Source organism: Emydura macquarii, unplaced genomic scaffold (genome assembly GCF_026122565.2).
Source record: "Emydura macquarii macquarii isolate MOO-44397 ecotype Brisbane River unplaced genomic scaffold, CSIRO-AGI_Emac_v2 contig_2065, whole genome shotgun sequence".
Taxonomy (NCBI): domain Eukaryota; kingdom Metazoa; phylum Chordata; order Testudines; family Chelidae; genus Emydura; species Emydura macquarii.
This window is the reverse complement of record NW_027132202.1, coordinates 142,608-167,375: the sequence shown is the minus strand read 5'-3', so window position 1 is coordinate 167,375 and position 24,768 is coordinate 142,608. Positions and strand designations below refer to the sequence as shown.

At 47.0% G+C, this 24,768-nt stretch overlaps 2 protein-coding genes across 2 annotated transcripts; one reads left to right on the top strand and one right to left on the bottom strand.

The window, feature by feature from the left end:
• Positions 1-10,371: 10,371 nt before the first annotated feature.
• Positions 10,372-11,310, top strand: LOC137159985 (olfactory receptor 52P1-like). The gene has a single exon (XM_067558448.1). The coding sequence runs from the start codon at positions 10,372-10,374 to the stop codon at positions 11,308-11,310; it is 939 nt and encodes a 312-aa protein (XP_067414549.1).
• A 10,772-nt stretch (positions 11,311-22,082) lies between these two features.
• LOC137159984 (olfactory receptor 52P1-like) lies at positions 22,083-23,060 on the bottom strand. Its single transcript, XM_067558447.1, has one exon. It carries the CDS (start codon positions 23,058-23,060, stop codon positions 22,083-22,085), a length of 978 nt encoding a protein of 325 aa, XP_067414548.1.
• Between the last annotated feature and the right edge of the window lie 1,708 nt (positions 23,061-24,768).

Here is a 24,768-nt window from a genome sequence, read left to right as displayed (position 1 = left end):
GAAGAAGCATGTGCCCTTGAGGAATGTGCTGACAGGATGAAAGGAAGTACGACCTCCCCAGGTAAGCTATTCTGGTGCTTAACACTCCTTATTCACAGAAAATGTGTCCTAATATCCAAGCAAAATCTCCCTTCCCACAAAGTGAGCTGATTACTTCTTCTCCCACCCTCTGTGGACTTGGAGTACAATTAATTACCATCCTTTTTATACCAACTGTAGGCTGGTGGCACGGTTCAGCTGGAGGAGTCGTGACCCTTCTTCGGGCCCAGCCTCCGAGGAAGGTCACCGCACCTTTGTCTGATGGAAAAAAAGCTTTTGGCTTATGATTCTTTTAGCCCCGGCTCCAGGTGGTGCAGGCTTTTCGAGCAGTCAATAGACCCCTGGCCCTCATGTAAGGCAGGGCTCGTACAGTGCCCATGACCCGGGCCTTCCAACAGGCGGGGAGGGTGAGCCTCAGGCAGGGCAGAGCAGGCAAAGTAGTCTTTAGCCCCCGGCTTTCAAGCAGGGCTGGCAAGCACATGTAGGCTATGGACCTTGGCCCTCAACAAGGCGGGGCTGGAAAGCAGTCTGTAGCCCTCAACCCTCAAACAGGCAGGGCAGGTGAAGCAGTCTATAGACCCCAGCCTTCCAACAGGCGGGGCTGTTAAGCGGTCTGGTGCCCCTGGCCCTCAGACATTGCGGGGCGGGGAAGCAGTCAATGTGCCCCGGTCTTCCAACATGCAGGGCAATCAGCGTAGTCTGTAGCCCCCGGCCTTCCAATCGGCAGGGCGAGAAAATTAGTTTACAGCCCCCGGCCCTCAAGCCGGGCTGGTGCCTGAGTCAATAACCCCCAGATATTAGGCCTCTGTATTTTTCTCTCGTTTTATGTTTGTATTAGTTATGTTTATGCGCTCTATTTATAAATAAATGAACCATATTGCTTCAGTTAAAGCCCTGTTTGTATTCTTGTTCGGTCACCCCCGCCTCTTGGTGGAGGCAACTCCTCTTCTCCCGGAGACCCACGATCCCAAGCTAAGGCCTTTCAGGCCACTTTGAATCCATGCCTCTAAGGCTGGAGATTCCGCCACCTCCCAAGATAACCCATTCCAGTGCTTCACCATGCTCCCAGTGAAAAATATTTTCCTAATATCCATCCTACGCCTCCCCCACTGCAACTTGAGACAATTGTTCTTTGTTCTGCCATCTGCCACCACTTGGAACAGTCTAGCTCCATCCACACTGGAACCCTCATCAGGTATTTAAAGCCTGCTATGAAATCCCCCCTCACTCTTCTCTTCCGCAGATCAAACAAGCCCAGTTCCCTCAGCCTTCCCTCATAAGTCTTGTGCTCCAGCCCTCTAATAATTTTTGTTACAGTGCACTGGACTTTCTCCAATTTGTCCACATCTTTTCCATAGTGGGGGACCCAAATCAGGAAACAATACTCCAAATGTGACCTCACCAGTGACAAACAGAGCGGAATTATCACTTCCCTGGATCTGCTGGTAGTGCTGCTACTAATGCAGCCCAATATGGCATTAGTCTTCTTGGCAACAAGGACACACTGTTGACTCATATCCAGCTTCTTATCCACTGTAACCCCCTGGTCCTTTTGTGCAGAACTACTGACTAGCTAGTCGGTCCCCAGTCTGTAACAATGCATGGGATTCTTCCGTCCTCCATCTTTGTGTCTGTGATTTTTCTATTAAATAGAAATTTTATTTATTTTGACCCTAGTCTCATCAATTCGTGAGTTGGTGAGGATGGTGGCGTATCTCAGAGGATCACATATGGCGACGTAGCCATCAAAGGCCATTGTCACGAGGACGGCTGATTGCATAGTAGCAACAGCATGAAGGAAGAACATCTGGTTAAGGCAGCCATCAACAGTAACGTCTTAGAAACCGAACCAAAACGACACAGGTAGACATGCCGAAGTCTGTGAGCACCAGCAGGCAAAGAAGCAGGTACATGGGCTTGTGCAGAGTCTGCTCTCTGCTTACAACCAAGAGAACTATGAAATTTCCCAACAGGCTGATGATGTAGAACATAGAGAAAGGAATGGAAATCCATATGTGGGCAGTTTCCAGCCCCGGGATGCCGTTTAGGATGAATGTTGACGGGCTGGAGGAGGTGAGGTTGAAAGCCAACATGAGACAGTTGAAGCACCGATTAGACTCAGTAATATGCAGGGTGCCTGTGAAGGGAGAGAAGTCCAATGAGGGGGGTTAGGCACTTGATAATGAATACCACGGTAAATATTTTGTAGTTAGTAACAATATAAAAAGGCAGGTGAACAGCGAGATGGCAACATTTGTCGATGACAGCAAATTATTTTGGCCATAGTCCAATCCAGAGATGTCCGCAGAGGGAGCTAACGAAGCCAGTGAACGAGCAGCATGGTGGAAGATGGGGTTTGATGTCAATCAGTGCAACATATATGCCCATTGGAGGGAAAAACGTGAATTCCTCAAACACCTTATAAGGTTTTAATTTAACTGTATGAACTCAGCACAAAGACCCTGGTGTCATGGTACACAGCTCTGTGAAACCCAGCTCAAATTGCCAACATGAACAAAAACTAAGCAAAATCTTGGGACACAGGAGGAGTGGGATGAGGAGTAATGCTGAAAATACAATGCCATGAGATCAATCAGTCAATGTTTCATCCTCCTCCGGAGATCTCTGTGTAGTCCTGAGAACCCTTCTCAAATAGGATACTGGAGAACTAGAGGGGTTCAGGGAAGGTAAACAAGAAAGATCAAGGGTCTGGAAAACTCTCCTAAGGAAAGAGATTGAAAAGACTGCAATCGTTACCTTAGAAAAAAGAGAAATAAGAGGGGATTTGAGAAGAGTCTATTAAATACTGACTGGTAGAGAGTATATGAAGAATCTGTTCTCCTTGTCTCATAACACAAGGTCAACAGGACATTCAGTTAAACTGAAATATGGCAAATTCAAATCTCATTAAAAAAAGAATGCTTTTTTTACTCAGTGCATAATTAGACAGAGGAAGTCACTGCCACAAATTTAAGTCGAGGCCGGAAGCTGAGAAAGAATCAGAAAAGTTTAGGACCTTCACATGGATAGTAAGAGTGCTCCGTTATAATAGGTACAGCCAAATAAATATATTGGAAAGCCTGTACACTCACATGTTTGAGGGCACAAGCCAATCTCTGGCTGTTAGACGTTAAGATAACACCTTCAGGATGGTCAGGTTATCCCCCCAACACCTTCTTCAGCAGCCCCTGGGGTTGTTGCTGTCAGAGAGAGGACACTAGACTGGATGGACTATAGGTTTGATCTACAATGCAATTCCTCTGTTAGAAATGAGCCATATTTTCCCTATGGAAACAGAAATTATCATGCCAGGCTGGGGTTTTGTGCTCCATTACTTCCCTTGTTTCTATTGGTGAGACATATCTCTGAGACAGTTGGGTGCCTTCATGAAAGTAACCAGTACAGTGGTTTAGTTATTCTGCCTTGTTAACTGACAAGGGTAACCAGAGACACCCATCAGCAAACCAGCTACTTACCCTTCTCGTAGACACATGGACTCTAAGGTCAGAAGGGACCAATAAGATCATCTAGTCTGACCTCCTGCACAATGCAAGCCACAGAGCCTCACTCATCCACTCCTGTATTAGACCCTGACCTATGACTGAGTTATTAAAGCCCTCAAATCATGGTTTAAAGAGTTTAAGGTACAGAAAATTCACCAGCAAGTGAGCTGTGTCCCATGCTACAAAGAAAGGCGAAAAAGCCCCAGAGCCTTTGCCAATCTGCCCTGTGGGAAAATTCCTATTCCACCCCAAATATGTCCATCAGTTGAACCCTGAATATGTTTTTTGCCCTCATTGCTCCCCTTGGAAGGCTATTCCAGAACTTTACTCCTCTGATCTTTATAAACATGAGTCTCATTTCAAGTCTAAACTTCCTGAGGACCACTATATATCTATTAGTTTTTGTGTCTGTGACCCTTCCGTGCCCAGGGTAGCCACCTGAAAATGCCAAGGAGAGGGCAGGCTGCAAAAGGAAAGAAGATTCTCCCAACACTGGTGGCTGACACTGAAGTCAGACTTCCCAACCAGCAACAAACTGTGCTTCTGATTCCCCACACTGGTTATCAAGAAGCCAGTACACGAAGACACACAGCCCCATTTACTGCATTTCAGTCTCCGGCTCCCAATCAGCCACTAGGTCTAGTAATGAGACCATTTATTTAAACTCTATGCTCTTTACCAAAAAGTTTCTCCTGTTCCCAAAGGGTCAGCCACAGTACCAGATCAATATGAGTTTGGATCTTACCCAAAATACCATGCTGCCAGCCAATCCCTTAGTAAATAAAACTAAAGGTTTATTGTAAAAAGAAAGAAACAAACTAGAAGAGAAATGCGAAAGGATTAAAGGAATCAAATAAATACAAATGATTTGAAAGTCCATCTATATCAGGTTTCTAGAAGAACTGTGGAGTTTGCAGGCTTGTATGATCCCTCTGGTGTACATCCAGTACCTGGATGGGTCTCAGTCCTTTGTTTCACAGCTTCAGTTGCAGATGAGTTGATCCAGAGGTAGATAAGTGGCTGAAGGCTGAACTGGATTGAAGACAAAATGGATCCCAGGCATCTGCCTTTTATGTCCTCAGGCCCTTGCCATGCTGCTTGTGGAATTTCACAGGCACCAAAATGGAGTCCAGAGTCACATGAGCAAGTCCTGGTGACTCATCAGGTCTATCCCTGGCATCTCCCGCTGTGTCCTTGCACATGTGAAACTCTTAATGCGCCATTAAGCAGGCTATTGTTCTGTAGCCATCCTGTCTGGGGTGTGACCCAGTCAGCACAATTTGAAATACAGATATATCTAATATATCCATAACTTCCATTATACAAATACCACACGGACATAAACATCAGCATCTTACTTAGCACTTTCTAGCCTTTCTAACAGTACCTGACATGGCATATCTCACACGAATTATTATGATTTTGACACACTGACATCAAACAATATACTAAATGCTCCCCCTCCCCCATCCAGACAACATGACACCCCCAATTCGAGACTGGTGTAGAAGGAAGTAATCAGAGCTCCTGAATACACGTGAAAGGCCCCCCAGTCCGGCAAGTATGACTAAAAGGAGCCAGCACGAGTAACTCTTCCTCAAAACAACACAAAGCTTCAGCGTATTCCTGCCAGTTACAAAACCCAGACACAACTTCCTGAAGTTGCTTTTCCATGTTGGGAATTGGAGTTGGTCACAGGAGGAGGGATGGGCTGGATGGGGAAAGTGTCAGAGACAATCTACTACAGTGTGTCCACTTTACATGACAGTCTGAGACACCCACCTGCCCTGGGATATTGCAGGAGGCCTAGTTACAGCTCTTCGGTGTTTGAATTAGGCAGGGTGTCCATTCCCTATTTCACCCTGTCTCAGGACTCTGCGCCACTGTGACCTGGATACAGTACATCCTGCCCGCCCACACACACACTGTGCGTTCCTGGATCTCCCTCAGTGAGATTTCTAACCCTGCCTGGCTTCCTCTAAGCCAGAAACATGCTTTTATTTTTACTGCATTTTGGACAGGAACATTTATGTTTCTCCTGTACACTCTCTGTGGATTCCCAGGTTGGCCTGGACTCCGGGGCAATTCCCTGCATTCTGTGAGCAGTGGGAAGAGCAGAGTTTCCCCTCTGTAAAATAGGGAGAGCACTTCCCTGCCTGAGGGTTGTGAGGATAAAAATCCTTTAATTGTGGGGCACCCATATTGGGACCCACAGTGAGGAGGGCCATATGAGGACCCAGAGGTACAGTTGTGCTTTTTTATCTCCACCTGTTTCCATGGGCGTGTGTATAGGAAGAGATGTGGGGGGAAGAGCTTCCAGAACGTCAGCAGGAGGCTTTGGGGGAGCAAGAGAGGATCTGTGACCTGGCGCACCGCAGCTCCGTGTGGGCTGAGCTCTGCTTGTCCCTCAGAATGGGCAGGTCTAAGGAAACCTACTATGGCTGCCACAAGTCTGTGAGCTAGGTGTATTACTTCCTCACTATTCACTCCAGGTGCATCATACGTTAACCTGATGACTGGCCTTATAATTCTATCACGCCTATTGAGCGTGGGTCTGTCAGGGGCCGGGGAAGCTTCTTCTTGGACTAAGGATGATGAGGGTTCCTTGTAGGGTCCCTCGAGTACAGCACAGGCCCCTGCATCTCTTGCTCCGATCCGGGCAGATCCAGGACGTCAGGGACACCTCTCACCTGTGTCCTCTCACAGTCCAACAGCCTAGCCATGTCATCACTGGTCTGTTGTGCTGCCTCAGGCTCTGAGTATGTTGGAGGCCAAGCTCATAATCTCAACCTGGGCTTGCTGTCAATGTGGGTGCATCAACAACAGGCCTGAATGCTTCTGCCATGGGGTTCAGAGCTGACGAATTGGAGCTCTGGCTGGGTTCCTCTGACAGAGGCCGAGATCTGGTCTCCACCCTGGGATACACTATGGGAATATCCTCCTCTTCAGACTCACTCTCAGATGCTCTTAGCAGAGGTCGGTTAGTCCCAAATAAAGTGCCCCCCTTTACTCAGACACTCAGACCTTGCTTACACAAAGTTCCCACAAGTCTGGATTGGGGATATTAGCAGGAGTTGTGGGGATCCTGCAGGGGGAGAATAGGGGCACAGGACTGTTCCTGCACTGACTGCGGGAGGAACACACAGTGTGCGGGGCAGGGTGTACAGTGACAGTGGAGCAGAGTCCTGAAATAGGCAGTAATGCTGCTTCGGATAAACAAGCACGGCTCTACCTCTGGGTCCTCATATGGCCCTCCATACTGCTGGTCCCCATATGGGTGCCCCAATATTAAATTATTTTTATCCTCACAATCCCCTGAGGCAGGGAAGTGATCTCCCTACATTACAGAGGGGAAACTGAGGCCCAGAGTAGCTTAGGGGATGACACGTCCAAGGTCACACAAGACCTCTGCAAACAACCTCTGAACCGACCAGGTCCCCTTGCGTTCCAGACCAGCGCATGATCCACTAGACCCCAGGGGGAGGTTGTCAAAGGCAGAAGGGCAGCAGGTAGCAAGGTCCCATTAAATGTGGATGGACAATGGGAACCTCACTCACCTCAGAACATCACCCTGAATCCTCCCTACCCTAACGACAGCCCATGCAGCTACTCTAGGTGAGAGAAAAAGACAAAGGCCGTCAGTCCACAGGTTTCAGGGCATGTGCTGATCAGTGAAGGGGGCTCAGGAAGCTGCACTTCCCCATAGCAAGATATTGCATCCTGAGGCATTTATGACTAAGCTGGGGCAATCTGTACTGCCCTCTGTCAGAGAGATGCTATCAGATGGGAGGGACTGTTACCCAGTGTGGAAATCCTATGTTTGAAACATGGATACGCAAGAGCCAGTCCATGCGCACATCAGGGTCTCAGGGATTCAGAACCGGGCTCATCAGCCGAGAGTAGCAGCAGATGCTCAGATTCTATGACAATGAGCAGCAGCACAGAAATTCTGATAGATAAATGAGCACGTCTAACGCTTGGCTCTTTTTTTCTCTCTAGGGTTTTAGCAGTGCAGGACAACTCTAGCAAGTCTGCAAGACTCAGTTTGCTCCAACAATCTGAGACTTCGTTATCAGTGAATCATTTCTTCTCTCTCAGGGGAGGCTCTTTGGCTGAAATTCTCCAGGGTCTATTTTCTGCTGTTACCACTGCTTACGGAGCACAGGGAATTGTCCCGGAGTTCTGGCCAACCTGAGAGTCCACAGGGACTGTACAGAGGACTCATAAATATCCCTGTCCAGCATTGCGAGTGTCAGGCGTGAGATTCATACAATTATTCTCGGGTCGCAGTAACAAGATTTCTTCTCTCTGCTGCATGGGATTCTGGTGAGTCTGTGTTTTGAAATCCCCATCTTTCATGCTTGGTCTCAGGATGCCGCATAAACTGGGGGTCTTCCTTCAGACTCTTTCATTAACCTAACAGAATGCCACGCGCAGGAGCCCTTGACCACTGGCTGACACAGTGAGCCACTGGGACACAGACGGTGGACCCGGCACTCTTTGGGATCATTTGTTAGCCAGCTCTGTTAGCCATTAATTGGACAGTTGTACATGCATTCCTCAAGGTGCAGATTTTATGGGGTAACATCAGTATTTTTCTTATCTGAAATGTTCTTTCATGCCGTGGCTCACAGGAAATCTCACACCTGTGCAGAACACGCCTAAAGTGTCATTTTCAAAGCTTCAAAGTCACGTTAGACTCTTTCCCTGTGGGAATAAATTCAGCACTGTCATGAGTAAAAGAAAAAAGCCTTCACTTAGGCTCAGGCACCAGCTTGCAAACAAAATGCCTCCAGCTGACTCCTGTATGTGCTGCAGGGACGTGTACACAGAGCCCCAGGCCAGAAGGCACCATTGTGCTCATCTAGTCTGACCTTCTGCCAAGCGCAGGCCAGAGACCTGCCCCCAAGGAATTCCTAGAGCAGAGCTTATAGAAAAACATCCAACCTTGGTTTATTTATAGTCAGAATTCGTCTAACTTCAACTTCCAGGCATGGGATGGTGTTAGACCTTTCTATGCTAGCCCGAAAAGCCCATTATTCAATATTTGTTCCCTGTGTGGGTACTTGTAGACTGTGATCAAGTCACCCCTTAGCCATTTCTCTTCCACTAAATAGATTGAGCACTTTGAGTCTATCCCTGTAAGGCAGGATTTCTAATCCTTAAAAATTCTTGTGAATCTTCTCTGAATCCTCTTTAGTGTATGAACATCCAGCTTTAATTGTGGGCGTCAAAACTGGACACATTATTTCAGCAGCAGTTGCACCAGTGCCAAAGAAAGAGGTAAAATAACTTCTCTCCCTCTGTTTGAGATTCTCCTGTTTATCATGCTAAGATCACGTTAACACTTTTGGCCACAGGGTCACACAGGGAGCTCTTGTTTAGCTAATTACCCCTTCGTGCCTCCCGAATCATTTTCAATGTCACTGCTTCCCACAACAGAGTCCCCGATTGTGTAAGTATCACCTACCTTTTTTTTTCCCCTTCATAGCTATATTAGAACACATATCATTTGTTTCGACCCAGTTTGCCCGCTGGTTCAGATCGCTGTGAATCAGTGACTTGTCCTATTCATTGTTTACGATCCCCCAATTTTTTTTTAACAAGTGCAAACATTATCAATATTCAGTCGTAAGAAGGGTAACGGGCTGTGTTGCAGACGGGTGCCTCTGCTTCCGCTTGTCAATTAACAAGGCAGAATAACGAAACCACTGTACTTCTTTTGTCTCAGAGAAAGGAAGATGTCTTTAAGAATGTGTCTCACCAAAAGAAACAAGGGAAGTAACAGAGCACAAAGTCCCAGTTTGCATGATAATGTGTATTTTTATGGAGAAAATTTGGCTCATTTCCAAAAGAGGAATTTCATTGTAGATCAAATCTATGGTTCATCTAGTCAAATGTCCTCAATGTCCTCAAATGTCCGCAAATGTCAGACAGTTAAATTGAAACCTTGTAAAGTGTTGAAGGAGTTCAAGTTTTTCCCTCTAGTAGGCGTCTACATTGCACTTATTGACATTAAACATCATCTCCCATCGTGCTCCTCATTCACCGGGCTTGGTTTGCTCCCTCTGAGGACATCCCTGGACTGGACGATGGCCTAACTAATGTGATGCCATGTGGAAATCACAGAATCATAGAATATTAGGTTTAGAAGGGACCTCAGGAGGTCGTCTTGTCCAAGCCCCTGCTCAAAGCAGGAGTAACCCCAATTAAATCATCCCATTCAGGGCTTTGTCAAACAGCACATTAAAAACTTCAAGGGATGGAAATTGCACCAGCTTCCTAGGTAACCCATTCCAGTGTTTCACCACCCTCCTAGTGAATTTTTTTTTCCTAATGTCCAACCTAGACCCACCCCACTGAAACTGAATATCATTCCTCTTAGTTCTTTTATCTGCTGCCACTGAAAACAGCCTAGCTCCTTCCTCCCTGGAACCCTCTTTCAGGTAGTTGTAGTCTGCTATCAAATCCCCCCTCATTCTTCTCTTCGCAGACTAAACAAGCCTAATTCCCTCAGCCTCTCCTCATAAGTCATGTGCTCCAGCCACCTAATCATTTTGTCACCCTCCTCTGGACTCTCTTCAATTTCTCCTCATCCTTCCTTTAGTGGGGGGCTCAAAAGTGGACAGAAAACTAAATGTAGCCTCCGCAGTGCTGATTAGAGGGGAATAATGTTGCCACCTCACGGCTCACCCACCTTTCCAGATTGTTGAAACTAGAAAATATTTACCGTGTTACTTGTAATCTCATGTGTAAACCCCTTGCTGGGCGTCTCTCCCTTCACAGAAATATAACCATTTCACATCGACATTGGTGACTCAACCACCTCATGGAGGCTTTCAACCTTACCTCGTCCGGCCCACCAACATTCATCCTAAATGGCATCCCTGGGCTGGAAGCTGCCCACATCTGGATTTCCATCCCTTTTTCTATGTTCTACATCATCAGCCTGTTGGGAAATGTCATGGTTCTGTTTGTTGTTGCCAAAGAGAAGACCCTGCACAAGCCCATGTACCTGCTGCTCTGCATGTTGGCGCTCACAGACATCGGCATGTCTACCTGCGTCATGCCAAAGGCACTATGCATATTTTGGTTTGGTTTTAAAGGCATCACCATGGATGGTTGCATCACCCAGATTTTCTTCATTTACATGCTTTCTCTTACGCACTCGGCCATCCTCGTGACAATGGCCTTTGATCGCTACGTTGCCATATGTGACCCTCTGAGATACACCACCATCCTCACCAATGCACGAATCGCTAAGCTAGGGCTAGTGGGTTTGATACGAGCTGTTCTCCTGGTTCTGCCATTACCCCTGCTACTGCGAAGGCTGCCATTCTACGCCAACTGCATTATCCCCCACACGTACTGTGAGCACATGGCTGTGGTGAAGATGTCGTGTGGGGACACCACAGTCAACCGGATGTACGGCCTGGTGATAGCATTTGTGATCAGTGGGTTAGACCTGACACTCATTGGCCTGTCTTACGGGCTGATCATCAGGGCTGTCCTCAGGATCAACTCCAAGAAAGCCAACCAGAAAGCCCTCAACACCTGCACAGCCCACATCTCTGTGATGCTGGTGAATGGTACCCTAACCCTCTTCTCCGTCCTGACACACAGGTTTGGTCAGGGCATCGCTGCCCACGTTCACATCTTCTTGGCCAACCTCTATCTCCTTGTGCCCCCCGTGCTCAACCCCATCATTTATGGGGTCAAAAGCAAAGAACTTCATGACAAAATGGGAAAATACACCTGTAGAATGTGATTGCCTGGAGCCACTGACTTTAAACCTGTTTGACAAGAGGGGGAAAGGATGTCTCCTCATTAATCAAGGGTGCTTTGTCCTAATTTCATTGAAATCAGCCTTGACTAAGTTCACAGTTTCAGAAGTTCTTCACACCTGATGTCTTATACCTCCATCCCCAAGCACTGCCCTCTCCACTTCTAAGTTCCATCTCTCTAACCATAACCTGATCTCTTTCAGACTCACCTGTCGTCCCCCAGCTCCACATACCCTGTCACTCGGCCTTTCTGTGACTTCCAGACCGCCAGTGCTGATGATTTCTTATATGCTCTCAGACCTATTTTCCATCACTATGTATGTTGATTCTCACCATTCGTCATCTTCTCCATCTTTGACTCTATTGCCCCCTCTGCCATCACAAGGTCCCCAGCTCTGCCATCCACCAGGCCCCAACAATGTCTTTCAGTCCTGAGTCTTTCCAAATCCATCTCTCTGAATTCTTAACTAGCAGACACTTGGCGTTTGCCCCTCTGTTTCATCCCCCACAAAGCCATGAAACCCAACCTGAATTATCAGTTCATTTTGGGACACATATTGCACACAGACTGGAGACAAAATAAACAAAAAGTCCATTCCATAGAAAAATCCCAGGTGCAAAGATGAAGGATGGAAGAATGCCAGGCACTGCTACAGACTAGGGACTGTCATAGAGTCAGGACAGAGGGCCTCAAAAGGGTACAGCAGGGCTAGAGTGTGAGCCCTGGAAGGCCAAAAACCCTTTTTCCTGCAAGCAGGGGAGAGATGATAGCAGGGCAATTACAGACACCTGGACCCAATGAAGGGCTAGTCCTGGTGGACTAAAACCCTGCCTTCCCTAAAGGGAGAGAGAGAAGCACAGGAGAAGGAAGCTGCCAGAAAGCTGGTAGCAGCTGGAAGAGAAGCTCCCCCTCCCCCCCCCACAGGCCAGGAGACAGGGCTTCTCTGCAGCTATAGGAGAAAACCCCTGGCCCCAGCCAGCAGAAGGAAGCTGGAGCAAGGGACCTCCAAGGGGAGACAGGGTTACTGGGGACTCCCTGGCCCACTACAAGGGGTTGAAGTGTGAGACCCACTAGGGAGGAGCTGCCTGTTTGCCACCCATGGTGTCAGCAGTGGGATCTATCATGCAGTGGACTTAAACCAGGGCAATCCTAACCCACCCCACTCCCAAAATGGATGAGGTTGTAAAAGCCCTGGTGTAAGCCACAACTGCCCAGCAGGAAGCTACCCAGGTCCAGGCAGTGGCCCAGCCAGAGGCCGTACGGTTATAGCAGGAGACCAACCGCTTGCTGATGAGCCAGGCTGCCCAGGACCGAGCCCTACTTCAGGAGGTGGTAGGGCAGTTGAAAGTCCTGGAGGAGCGAGGTGGCAGCCAAGATGGGGTGTGGACCATATGGGCCAGCAACTGCCTACAGAAAATGACATGGGAGGATGATATAGAGGCATATCTTCTGGCCTTTGAGAGGACAGCCCTGAGGGAGGACTGGCCCCGAGATCAGTGGGCCAGCATCCTTGCCCCTTTCCTAGAGGGAGAGGCCCAGAAGGCATATTATGATATGGTGGCGGAAGCTGCTGCGGACTACCCCCAGCTGAAGGCTGAAATCCTGGTCAGGCTGGGAGTGACTACCACCACCCAGGCACAGAGGTTCCACGAGTAGAGGTACCGGGAGGGCCAAGGACCGAGGTCCCAACTCTTCAACCTGATTCACCTGGCACGGAAATGGCTGTGCCCAGAGGCCCTCAGCACCGAGAAGATGCTGGAGCTCCTGGTGATGGACAGGTTCATGAGAGGGCTGCTGCTGGACCTGCAGGGAGTGGTTTGGCGGACTGACCCCACCGCATATGATGACTTAGTTGCCCTTGTTCAGAGACAGTTGGCAGACAGGGAGATTTCATGGACTGCCAGGGAATAAGAGCTTCGGAATAAGAGGGGATTCCATGACCCTGGGGCTCGGACTCCCAAAGCAGCGGGCAAGCCCATGCTGGAGAGCAGGGGGGCTGGAGTGTGGCCTGGGCCTACACGGGGCTTTGGGGACCCCAGGAGGGGGGTTCTGGCCCGAAGTCTGGCAGCCCAACAGATAGGGGGCTTTCTCGACCAGGGTACAGGTGCTACACCTGTGGGGAGCGAGGGCACCTAGTCGCCCAATGCCCAAATGCAGGGGAACCCATGCAATGTGGGATGGGTGAGTTTGCCAGTCCCTGCAGGTTGGTCTAGCCGGTGGGGGAGGCGGAGACCACCCAGAGATACACCCGGCCAGTCAAAGTGAACAGCATAGGAACCATTGCTCTAGTGGACTCGGGGAGCGCCATTACTCTGGTCTCAGGGAAACTGGTGGGCCAGGACCCGCTGTCCCGGGACAAACGCACTGGAATAACCTGTGTGAACTGTACGGTCAATTTGTACCTGATCACTCTGGTCCAGATTGGGATTCAGGGGCGGACCATGAGGGTAATGGTTGGCGTCGTCCCAAAACTTCCCTACCCAGTCCTCATAGGCCGGGATTTCCCAGGGTTTGGGTCCCTACTTCCCGTGGGAGACTCCCCGGTGGGTAGCGATGCTGAGGTCAGGAGGGAGGACTCCAATGGTTATCTGACCCAAGTAGCTCAACCCCATGGTGTTGAGCAGGGGAGGAGGATGTGTGATAAAGTCAGGCCAGAGGGCTGCAAAAAAGGCATACCAGGGCCAGAGTGTGAGCCTTAGAAGGCCAAAACCCCTTTTTCCTGCAGTCAGGGGAGAGATTATTGCAGGACAATTAGAGACACCTGGACCCAATGAAGGGTTAGTCCAGGTGTACTTAAACCCTGCCTTCCCTAAAGGGAGGGGGAGAAGCAGAGGAGAAGGAAGCTGCTAGAAGGCTGGTAGCAGCTTGAGGAAAAACTCCCCCCCTCCAGGCCAGGAGACAGGGCTTCTCTACAGCCAGAGGGGCAGGGAAGGAGACAACCTTTGGCCCCAGCCAGCAGAGGGAAGCTGGAGCAAGGTACCTCCAAGGGGAGACAGGGTAACTGGGGACTCCCTGGCCCACTGCAAGGGGTTGAAGTATGAGATCCACAAGGGAGGAGCTGGCTGTTTGCCACACTAGGTAAATACAGCTGCCTTGTACAGAGCGCCTGGCCGATGGCTGGCACAGTGAGCCACTGGCACACAGAGCGTAAACGCGGGACTCTGGGATCATTTGTTGGCCAGCTCTGCTAGCCATTAATGGGACAGTTGTACATACATTCCTCAGTTTATGCGGTCGTATCGGTATTTTTCTCATCTGCAGTGTTCATACATTTAATGTCTCATGAAATGCCACAGCGGTGTGAAAAACACACCTAGAGTATCGTTTTCAAGGCTCCAAAGTCACATGAGATTCCCCTTGGGGCTAAACTCAGCATTGTCATGAATGAAAAAAATGCCTTCAGTAAAGTCAGTCAGCAGCTCGTAGAGTAAATGCCTCCAGCTGACTCCTATCTGTGCTGCAGGGATGTGTTCACAGAGGCCCAGGCCAGAAGGCACCACTGTGATAATCTAGTCTGACCTCTTGTATTGCACAGGCCAGAGACCTGCCCCCAAGGAATTCCTCGAGCAGAGCTTACAGAGAAACATCCAACCTTGGTTTACAAATTCTCAGTGATGGAGAATCTGCCATGACCTTGGTAAAGTGCTCCACTGGTTAATTACTCTCTCTCTTTAAAAAGTGCAGACATCATTTATAGTCAGAATCTGTCTAACTTCAACTTCCAGACATTGGATGGTGTTAGACCTTCTAGGCTAGCCTGAAAAGCCCATTATTCAATATTAGTTGCCTATGTGGGTACTTGTAGACTGTTATCAAGTCACCCTTTAACCATCTCTTTGTAGCAACATGCATCTTTAATTGTGCACACCAGAACCAGAGATATTTTCCAACTGCAGTTCCACCAGTGCTAAAGAAAGAGGTAAAATAACTTCTCTTCCTCTCTTGAAATTTCCCTGTTTATCATCCCAGGATCACATTAACTCTTTTGATCTCAGGGTTACACTGGGAGCTCATGTTTAGCTAATTACCTCTTCATGTCCCTCAAATCTTCTTCAGAGTCACTGCTTCCCACGATACTGTCCCCTAGTGTGTAAGAATTACCTGCCTTCTCTGTTCTTAGAGGTATACATCTATGTAGCTGTATTAGAACACATTTTCTTTGCCTCGACCCAGTTTACCAACCGATCCATATCACTCTGAATCCGTGATCTGTCCTCTTCATTATTTACAATCTCCCAAGTCTTGTGGCATCTGCAAACTTTATAAGTATTCAAGCATGAGAATACAGAGACAGTTCAGGATATCATACAGGAAGATCTGGATGACCTTGTAAACTGGGGTTATAGAAATAGGATGAAATGTAACTGTGGAAAGTGCTAGGTCATTTATTTAAGGACTAATAACAAGAATTTCTGCTATAAGCTGTGGATGTATTAGTTGCAAGTGACAGAGGAGGAGAACGACCAGGGCGTATTGGTTGATCACATGTTTAAAGAAGATGAATTCAAATTGGAACAGGTGCAGAGAAGGGCTACTAAGATGAACCGTGGAATGGAAAACCTGCCTTGTGAGAGGAGATTTAAAGAGCTCAGCTCCTTTAGCCTAACCAACAGAAGGTGGAGGGAGCTATGATTGCTCTCTATGAATACATCAGAGGGATGAATACCAGGGAGGGACAGGAATTATTTAAGCTCAGCACCAATGTGGACACTGTCACGCTGGCTGGGCTGGGGGGCTTTGAGGTGTATTCAGGAGCTCTGATTACTCCCTTCTACACCAGTCTCACTTTGGGGGTGTCAAGTTGGCTGGATGGGGGGGCATTTAGTATATAGTTTGACATCAGTATGTCAAAATCATAATTGTTCGTGTGAGATGTGTCATGTCAGGTACTGTTAGAAAGGCTGTAAAGTGCTAAGATGCTGATGTTTATGTCCGTGTGGTATTTGTGTAATGGAAGTTATGGATATATTTGAGATATTTGTATTTCAAATTGTGCTGTCTGGGTCACACCCCAGACAGGATGGCTACAGAACAATAGCCTGCTTAATGGCCCATTAAGAGCTTCTCAGGTGCAAGGGGCCCAGGAGAGATGCCAGGGATAGACCTGATGAATCATCAGGACTTCCTCATGTGACTCTGGACTCCATTTTGGTTTCTGTGAAATTCCACAGGCAGCATGGTGTAGCCTATAGAACTAGCCTGCTTGCTTGCATTATTATTATTAGAGATATTTTCATATATATTTTGATATGATTGTGTGATGAAATAATAAAATTAGATATTTTATTCAGCTGTAATGCAAGGTACCTTCCAGGCCACATCCTGGATGACAGCTACTGTTAAGGTATATATATATTCAACCTTTGGTTTAGATAGATGTAGAATAGGATAAGATATATATATGGTCATAACCTTTACCCTAGACAGGTTACGTCAACCTTTGGCTTAGATAAGTATCAATGTAGGACAGGATAGGACATATATGGTCATAACCTTTACCCTAGATAAGTCAAGAGACATTAAAAGGGGAAGGGGCTGTCTTGAAACTTCACAAGAACACCACAGAACCCACAATAAGCTAGAAATAACAAAGGTGAGATAAAAGACCACCTGAAGAAGGATGTGGATACGTCAATAATACGTATGAACCTAGTAGCCAATAGACAACATGTACCCCAAAAGTTTGGAGGTGGAAAGACCAAGTATGGGCCTGGAAGGAGGATCCATATTCTTGGGGGTATAAGAAAGATCAAATCCAGCTCATCGGGGCAGTCGACTGTCAGCTATCCCTGCTTAAAGTTTTATTTAGTGTTAAGCTTCATTCTTTATTTTATATTCTTAAAGTTCTAATGTTAGTCTTAGCTTATAGCTCTTAGCTTTGAAGCAGCTCTTATTCCACTCAACTCCAACTTAAGAAATTAGACATCTTTTTCAACCAAGTCCAGGAAGGGTGTGAGTATACTAGTTTAAAGCATATCATAAATTTATCTATCAAATAAGTCTTTGTATTAATCTATTATCAATTTGATTATTCATTTTATTTTCTCTATAGTAATCATTTGTTTATTATTTTGTGTTGTTTTAATAAATTTATAAAATTATACAAATCCTGTTTATCACTGAAATTCTTCCTGTGTTGTACCCGGGGTCCTTATAAAACTTACCTGAAGCCTGATTTAGGACACGAACCTCATGATCCTTTAATTAAAGAAATTGGCAAACCTATTACCCTATTCAATAAATTAATAACTATAAAATCAGGCTACAATGGCAAGGGCCAGAGGACATAAAAGGCAGATGCCTGGGATCCATTTTGTCTTCAATCCTGTTCAGCCTTCAGCCACCTATCTACCTCTGGATCAACTCATGTGCAGCTGACGCTGTGAAACAAAGGACTGAGACCCATCCAGGCAGTGGATGTACACCGCAGGAATTATACTAGCCTGCAAACTCCACAATTCTTCTGGAAACCTGATATAGATGGACTTTCAAATCATTTGTATGTATCTGATTGCTTAAATCCTTTCGCATTTCTCTTCTAGTTTGTTTCTTTCTTTTTAAAATAAACCTTTAATTTTATTTACTAAGGGATTGGGGGTCAGGAGAAACCTTTTTGGTAAAGAGTATAGAGTTTAAATAAATGGTCTCTTTACTGGACCTAGTGGCTCATTGGGAACCGGAGACTGAAATACAGTAGAGGGGGCTGTGTGTCTTTGTATACTGGCTTCTTGATAACCAGTGTGGAGAATGAGAAGCACAGTTTGTGGCTGGTTGGGAAGTCTGACTTCAGTGTCACCCACCAATGTTGGGAGAATCTGCTCTCTTTTTGCAGCCTGCCCTGACGTTGGCATTTTAAGGTGGCTACCCTAGGCACGGAAGGGTCACAGACACAAAAATTAATGGATATAAACTGGCCAATAGGAAGATTAGACTTGAAATGAGACTCTTCTTTAAAAACATGAGAGGAGTAAAGTTCTGGAATAGCCGTCCAAGGGGAGCAGTGATTGCAAAAAACCTTGCTGGCTTCAAATCTGAGCTTGATAAATGTATGGAGGGGATGGTATGGTGGAACAGCCTAGTTTGGGAATTTACTGATCTTTGACTATTTGTGGTAGATATGCCAATAACCCGTGAAGGTATGTTAGATGGGGGGAGGGGGGTCGGTTCTGAGTTATTACAGATAATTCTTTCTTGGGTGTCTGGCTGGTGAGTCTTGCCACATGCTCAGGGTTTAACTGACGCCATATTTGGGGTTGAGAAGGAGTTTTCCCACAGGACAGATTGGCAAGGGCTCTGGGGCTTTTTCGCCTTTATTTGTAGCATGGGACACAGCTCACTTGCTGGTGGATTTTCTGTACCTTAAAATCTTTAAACCATGATTTGAGGACTTTAATAACTCAGTCATAGGTCAGGGTCTAATACAGGAGTGGAGGAGTGAGGCTTTGTGGCCTGTGTAGGCAGGAGGTTAGACTAGATGATCATATTGGTCCCTTCTGACCTTAGAGTCCATGTGTCTACGAGAAGGGTAAGTAGCTGGTTTGCTGATGGGCATCTCTGGTTACTCCTGTCAGTTAACAAGGCAGAATAACTAAACCACTGTACTTGTTACTTTCATGAAAGCACCCAACTCTCTCAGAGATATGTCTCACCAAAAGAAACAAGGGGAGTAACGGAGCACAAAGCCCCAGCCTGGCATGATAATTTCTGTTTCCATAGGGAAAATATGGCTCATTTCTAACAGAGGAATTGCATTGTGGATCAGACCTATAGTCCATCCAGTCTAGTGTCCTCTCTCTGACAGCAACAACCCCAGGGGCTGCTGAAGAAGGTGTTGGGGGATAACCTGACCTTCCTGAGATTGTCACATTAACGTCTAACAGCCAGAGATTGGCTTGTGCCCTGAAAAATGCTGGTGAACAGGCTTTCCATTATATTTATTTAGCTTTACCTATTATAACGGAACTTTCTTACTATCCATGTAAATGTCATAAACTTTTCTGATTCTTGCTCAGCTTCCGGCCTCAACTTAATTTTGTGGCAGTGACTGCCTCTGTCTAATTATGCACTGAGTGAGGAAAGCATTCTTTTTTTAATTGGTTTTCAATTTGTCATGTTTCAGTTCAATTGAATGTCCTCTTGACCTTGTGTTATGAGACAGGGAGAACAGATTCTTCATATATTCTCTACCAGTCAGTATTTAATAGACTCTTCTCAAATCCCATCTTATTTCTCTTTTTTTCTAAGATAACGATCACAATCTTTTCAATCTCTTTCCCTAGTAGAGTTTCTAAACCTAAACCTAGATTGTGACGTGCAGGGGTGCTGATGGCAAGGGACCCCAGATCCTCTCCCTGCTATTTTGGGAAACTTTCCTGGTTCACACACTACTCCTGGGGGAGTTGGCTAGCAGAAGGATCTGAGTCCTCTCTTCCACTCCTTTCCCCAGAGGCTCACCTGGCCTCGAGGGCTCCCCTCCCACTCTCTTGTGTGGTGGGGTCCCTGAAACACCAACAAGGCTGGGCCCAGGATCCCTGGGGGGCTCGATCCACAACCATGTCGTGGTCACTTATGAGAAGAGCTTGGGTAGCTCCCTCCTCCCTGCCATGTCCCTGACTTGCTGATCACTACATTAAGTTCAAACCTGATACAACTTGTTAAACAGCAGCTGTAAGAAAATTAAGGAAAAAAAGGGGAAGGTTAAAGGAAACTTGAGCCCTGCCCTGTGGGGATCGGGACACTCTACCGACAGTCTGTGGGACATAAGTAAACTTCACAGTCTGTCCCTTACACATCCCAGGCCTCCCTCCCATGTTCTGGCTGTGCTGTGCTGATGCCAAGGGACAGATGGAAAGCCACCTAGAGTCAGAAAGCTGCAGTATTGTCAGTGTCTTCTTCTCCCCGGCATCGGCCCCCGTCAGGGTCATGTCTCCCCCACTGCACAGTCAAAGCCAGCCTACGAGGCAACATCTCGTCTGGCAACATCTCCCTGTGCTGGGCCCTCTGCAGAGTGCCCCACCTTGCTGATCTGCCCACAGCTCCACTCGGGCAGCTGCTCTTTTATTAGCTCTGCCCTACACACGGTTGCCAGATTTCTAATGTGTCCATGGCTCAAAGTCCTTTAAAAACTAGCCCAAAAGCTAGGTATTGAAACAAATCTTTTGTTATTAACACATTGGTCTCTACATCGAATAACAAAGGAAAGTTTTCATTAGAGAAGCAGATTTTTTTTATGTAATTCAAGCTGTGCTACAAGCCCCGGCAGGAGTAGGTCCACATTAGCCACAAAGCTCTGAGCGGACAATCAAATTCAAACTTAGAATATCAGTCCTGGTACTTGTGCCCCCCCCTGCCCGGAGGGTTGGCAGATGTTTCAAACTACAAACGGTGAATGACGGCAGCCTGTCAGCTCCAGAGCGCCCCTTGTGGATTTTCCCAGCTCTCCTGAATTCAGGATCTGCCCCTGCAGCTGGATTGCTTTAAAGTCCCACTCCTTCCCGGGCAGTAATGTCCTTCAAATAATGTCCTCCACCAGCATGGGAGAAAATGAAGGAAACCCCAGAAGATTTCCCATCCCTTCTGGACTTCCCTTGGATGAGAACTTGGGGAGATGGATTTGCAGAGGCTGTTGGCATCACCCTGCAAGGAGTAAGTCGGCTGCTGGAAGCCAGGGTGAGACCATGATACTTGTGAGCTGGTTACTGGTGCAGGGCCGTGAGCAATCACAGCACAGTGTTATGGCCCCCTAGGTTACAGGTGGTGATGGAGCCCTTCACTGGTTTAGGTGATGCCAAAAATGTCACACACAATGCCACTCTGTAGCAGCTAAGCAGGGTGCTGTCTGGGAAATGTTGAATCCCCTTGAAGACAGGGGGCACATGGGAAACTCTTCAGAGACCACAGATAACTTACGTTAGAAATCGGAACCTGCACTAGAAAAGGGAATTTGACTAGCATAGAACTGGAAAGCCTGAGGTTGCATTTTTGTTTATTTTCTGTGTAACTCGTCTATGTATCTATCTATCCTCACTATTTCATTAGGTCCTTTTCTGCCAAACTGCTGCCTAGACAGTCGGTCCCTAGTCTGTAGCAGTGCATAGCATTCTTCCATCCTTCATCTTTGCATCTGGGATTTTTCTATGAAATAGAGTTTTTGCTTATTTTGTCTCCAGTCTGTGTACAATGTGTGCACCAAAATGAACTGATAATGGAGGGTGGGTTTCATGGCTTTGTGGGGGACGAAGCAGAGGTGCAAACTCCAAGTGTCTGCTAGTTAAGAATTCAGAGAGATGGATTTGGGAAGACTCAGGACTGAAAGACATTGCTGGGGCCTGGTGCATGGCAGAGCTGGGGACCTTGTGATGGCAGAGAGGGGCAAAAGAGTCAAAGATGGAGAAGAGTGAGGCATGGTGAGAATCAACATACATAGTGCTGAAAAATAGGTCTGAGAGCATATAAGAAATCATCAGCACTAGTGGTCGGGAAGTCACAGAAAGGCCGAGTGACAGGATGTGTGGGAGTGGGGGACGACAGGTGTTTCTGAGAGAGATCAGGTGATGGTTAGAGAAGTGGAACTTAGCAATGGAGAGAGCAGTGCTTAGTGATGGAGGGATAAGACATTAGATGTGAGGAACTTCTCAGACTGTGAAATTCCTCAAAGCTGAGTTTAACAAAATTGGGACAAAGAAGCCTTGATTAACAAGGACACATCCTTTCCCCCTCTTGTGACAGAGGTTTAAAGTCAGTGGCCCCAGGTGATCACATTCTGCAGGTGTATTTTCCCATTTTCTCACGAAGCTCTTTGCTTTTGACCCCATAAATGATAGGGTTGAGCATGGGGGGCACAAAGAGATAGAGGTTGGCCAAGAGGATGTGAACGTGAGCAGCAATGCCTTGACCAAACCAGTGTGTCAGGATGGAGAAAAGGGTTAGGGTACCATTCACCAGCATCACAGAGATGTGGGCTGTGCAGGTGTTGAGGGCTTTCCGGTGGGCTTCCTTGGAGTTGATCCTGAGGACAGCCCTGATGATCAACCCGTAAGACAGGCCAATGAGTGTCAGGTCTAAACCACTGATCACAAATGTTATCCCCAGGCTGTATGTCCGGTTAATTCTGGTATCCCCACATGACATCTTCACCACAGCCATGTGCTCGCAGTATGTGTGGGCGATAACGCGATTGGTGCAGAATGGCAGACTCCGCAGTAGCAGGGGGACTGGCAGAATCAAGACAACAGCTCGTATCAAACCCACTAGCCCTAGCTTAGCGATTCGTGCGTTGGTGAGGATGGTGGTGTATCTCAGAGGGTCACATATGGCGACGTAGCGATCGAAGGCCATTGTCACAAGGATGGCTGCGTGCGTAAGAGCAAGCACGTAAATGACGAAAATCTGGGTGATACAACCATCTATAGTGATGCCTTTAAAACCGAACCAAAATATGCACAGTGCCTTTGGCATGACACAGGAAGACATGCCGATGTCGGTGAGCGCCAACATGCAGAGCAGCAGGTACATGGGCTTGTGCAGGGTCTCCTCTTTGGCGACAACAAACAGAACTATGAAATTTCCCAAGAGACTGATGATGTAGCATGTAGAGAAAGGGATGGAAATCCAGATATGAGCAGCTTCCAGACCCGGGATGCCATTTAGGATGAACGTTGGTGGGCTGGACGAGGTAAGGTTGAAAGCCTCCATGAGTTGGTTGATTCGCCAATGACCATCTGAAATGCCCATATTCCTGTGAAGGGAGAGACGCCCAGCAAGGGGGTTACACACAAGATTACAAGTAACACGGTAAATATTTTCTAGTTTTGACAATTTGGAAAGGTGGGTGAGCAGTCAGATGGCAACATTATTCCCCTCTAATCAGCACTGCAGAGGCTACATTTAGTTTTCTGTCCACTTTTGAGGCCTCCACTAAAGGAAGGATGAGGAGAAATTGAAGACAGTCACGATGAGGGCAACGAAATTGTTAGGCGGCTGGAACACATGACTTACGAGGGGAGGCTGAGGGAACTAGGCTTGTTTAGTCTGTGAAGAGAAGAATGAGAGTGGATTTCAAAGCAGCCTTTAACTACCTGAAAGGGCATTCCATGGAGGATGGAGCTAGGCTGTTTTCAGTGGCACCAGATAAAAGAACTAAGAGGAGTGATATCAAGTTTCAGTGGGGCGGGTCTAGGTTGGATATTAGGAAAAAGTTTTTCACTAGGAGGGTGGTGAAACAGTAGAATGTGTTACCTAGGGAGGTGGTGGAATTTCCATCCCTTGAAGTTTTTAATATGCTGTTTGACAAAGCCCTGGCTGGGATGATTTAGTTGAGGTTGATCCTGCTTTGAGCAGGGGTTTGGACAAGACAACCTCCTGGGATCCCTTCCATACCTAATATTCTTTGATTCTGTTATTTCCACATGGCACCAAATTAGTTAGGCCATAGTCCAGTCCAGGGATGTTCTCAGAGGGAGCAAACCAAGCCCGGTGAATGAGGAGCACGATGGGAGATGACGTTCAATGTCAATAAGTGCAACGTAGATGCCTACCAGAGGGAAAAACTTGAACTCCTTAAACAGATTACTCTTTAAACAGTTACAGGTTTCAATTTAACTGCCTGAACTCAGGGCAGGGACCGGTGTAATGGTTTACAGCTCTGTGAAAGGTTTTTTGGACATTTACATGGATAGTAAGAATCTTCCTTTCCCATAAATAGAGCTCAATAAATATCTTGGAAAGCCTGTACGCGTGCGTGTTTCAGGGCACAAGCCATATTCTAGCTATTAGGTGTTTAGGTGACACCCTAAAAACGGTCCAGGTTATCCTCCCAACATCTTCTTCAGCAGCTCCTGGACAGTGGCTTTCAGAGAGAGGACATTTGACTAGATGAACCATAGATTTGATCTACAATGAAATTGCTCTTTTGGAAATGAGCCAAGTTTTCCGCATAAAAATTCACATTATCATGCCAGGCTGGGACTTTGTGCTCTGTTACTTCCCTTGTTTCTTTTGGTGAGACACATTCTTAAAGACATCTACTTTTCCCTGAGACAAAAGAAGTACAGGGGTTTCATTATTCTGCCTTGTTAATTGACAAGGGGAAGCAGAGACAGCCGTCTGCAACTCAGCTCCTTACCCTTCTTATGACTGAATACTGATAATGTTTGCACTTGTTAACAAAAATTGGGGGATCGCAAAGAATGAATAGGACAATACACTGATTCACAGCGATCTAGACCAGTGGAGAAACTGAGTCGAAACAAACGATATGTGTTCTAATATAGCTATGAAGAGAACAGAAAAAGGTAGGTGATACTTACACAATTGGGAACTCTGTTGTGGGAAGCAGTGACACTGAATGTGATTTGGGAGGCATGAAGGGGTAATTAGCTAAACATGAGCTCCCTGTGTGACCCTTTGGCCATCATCTTAGCATGATAAACAGGGGAATCTC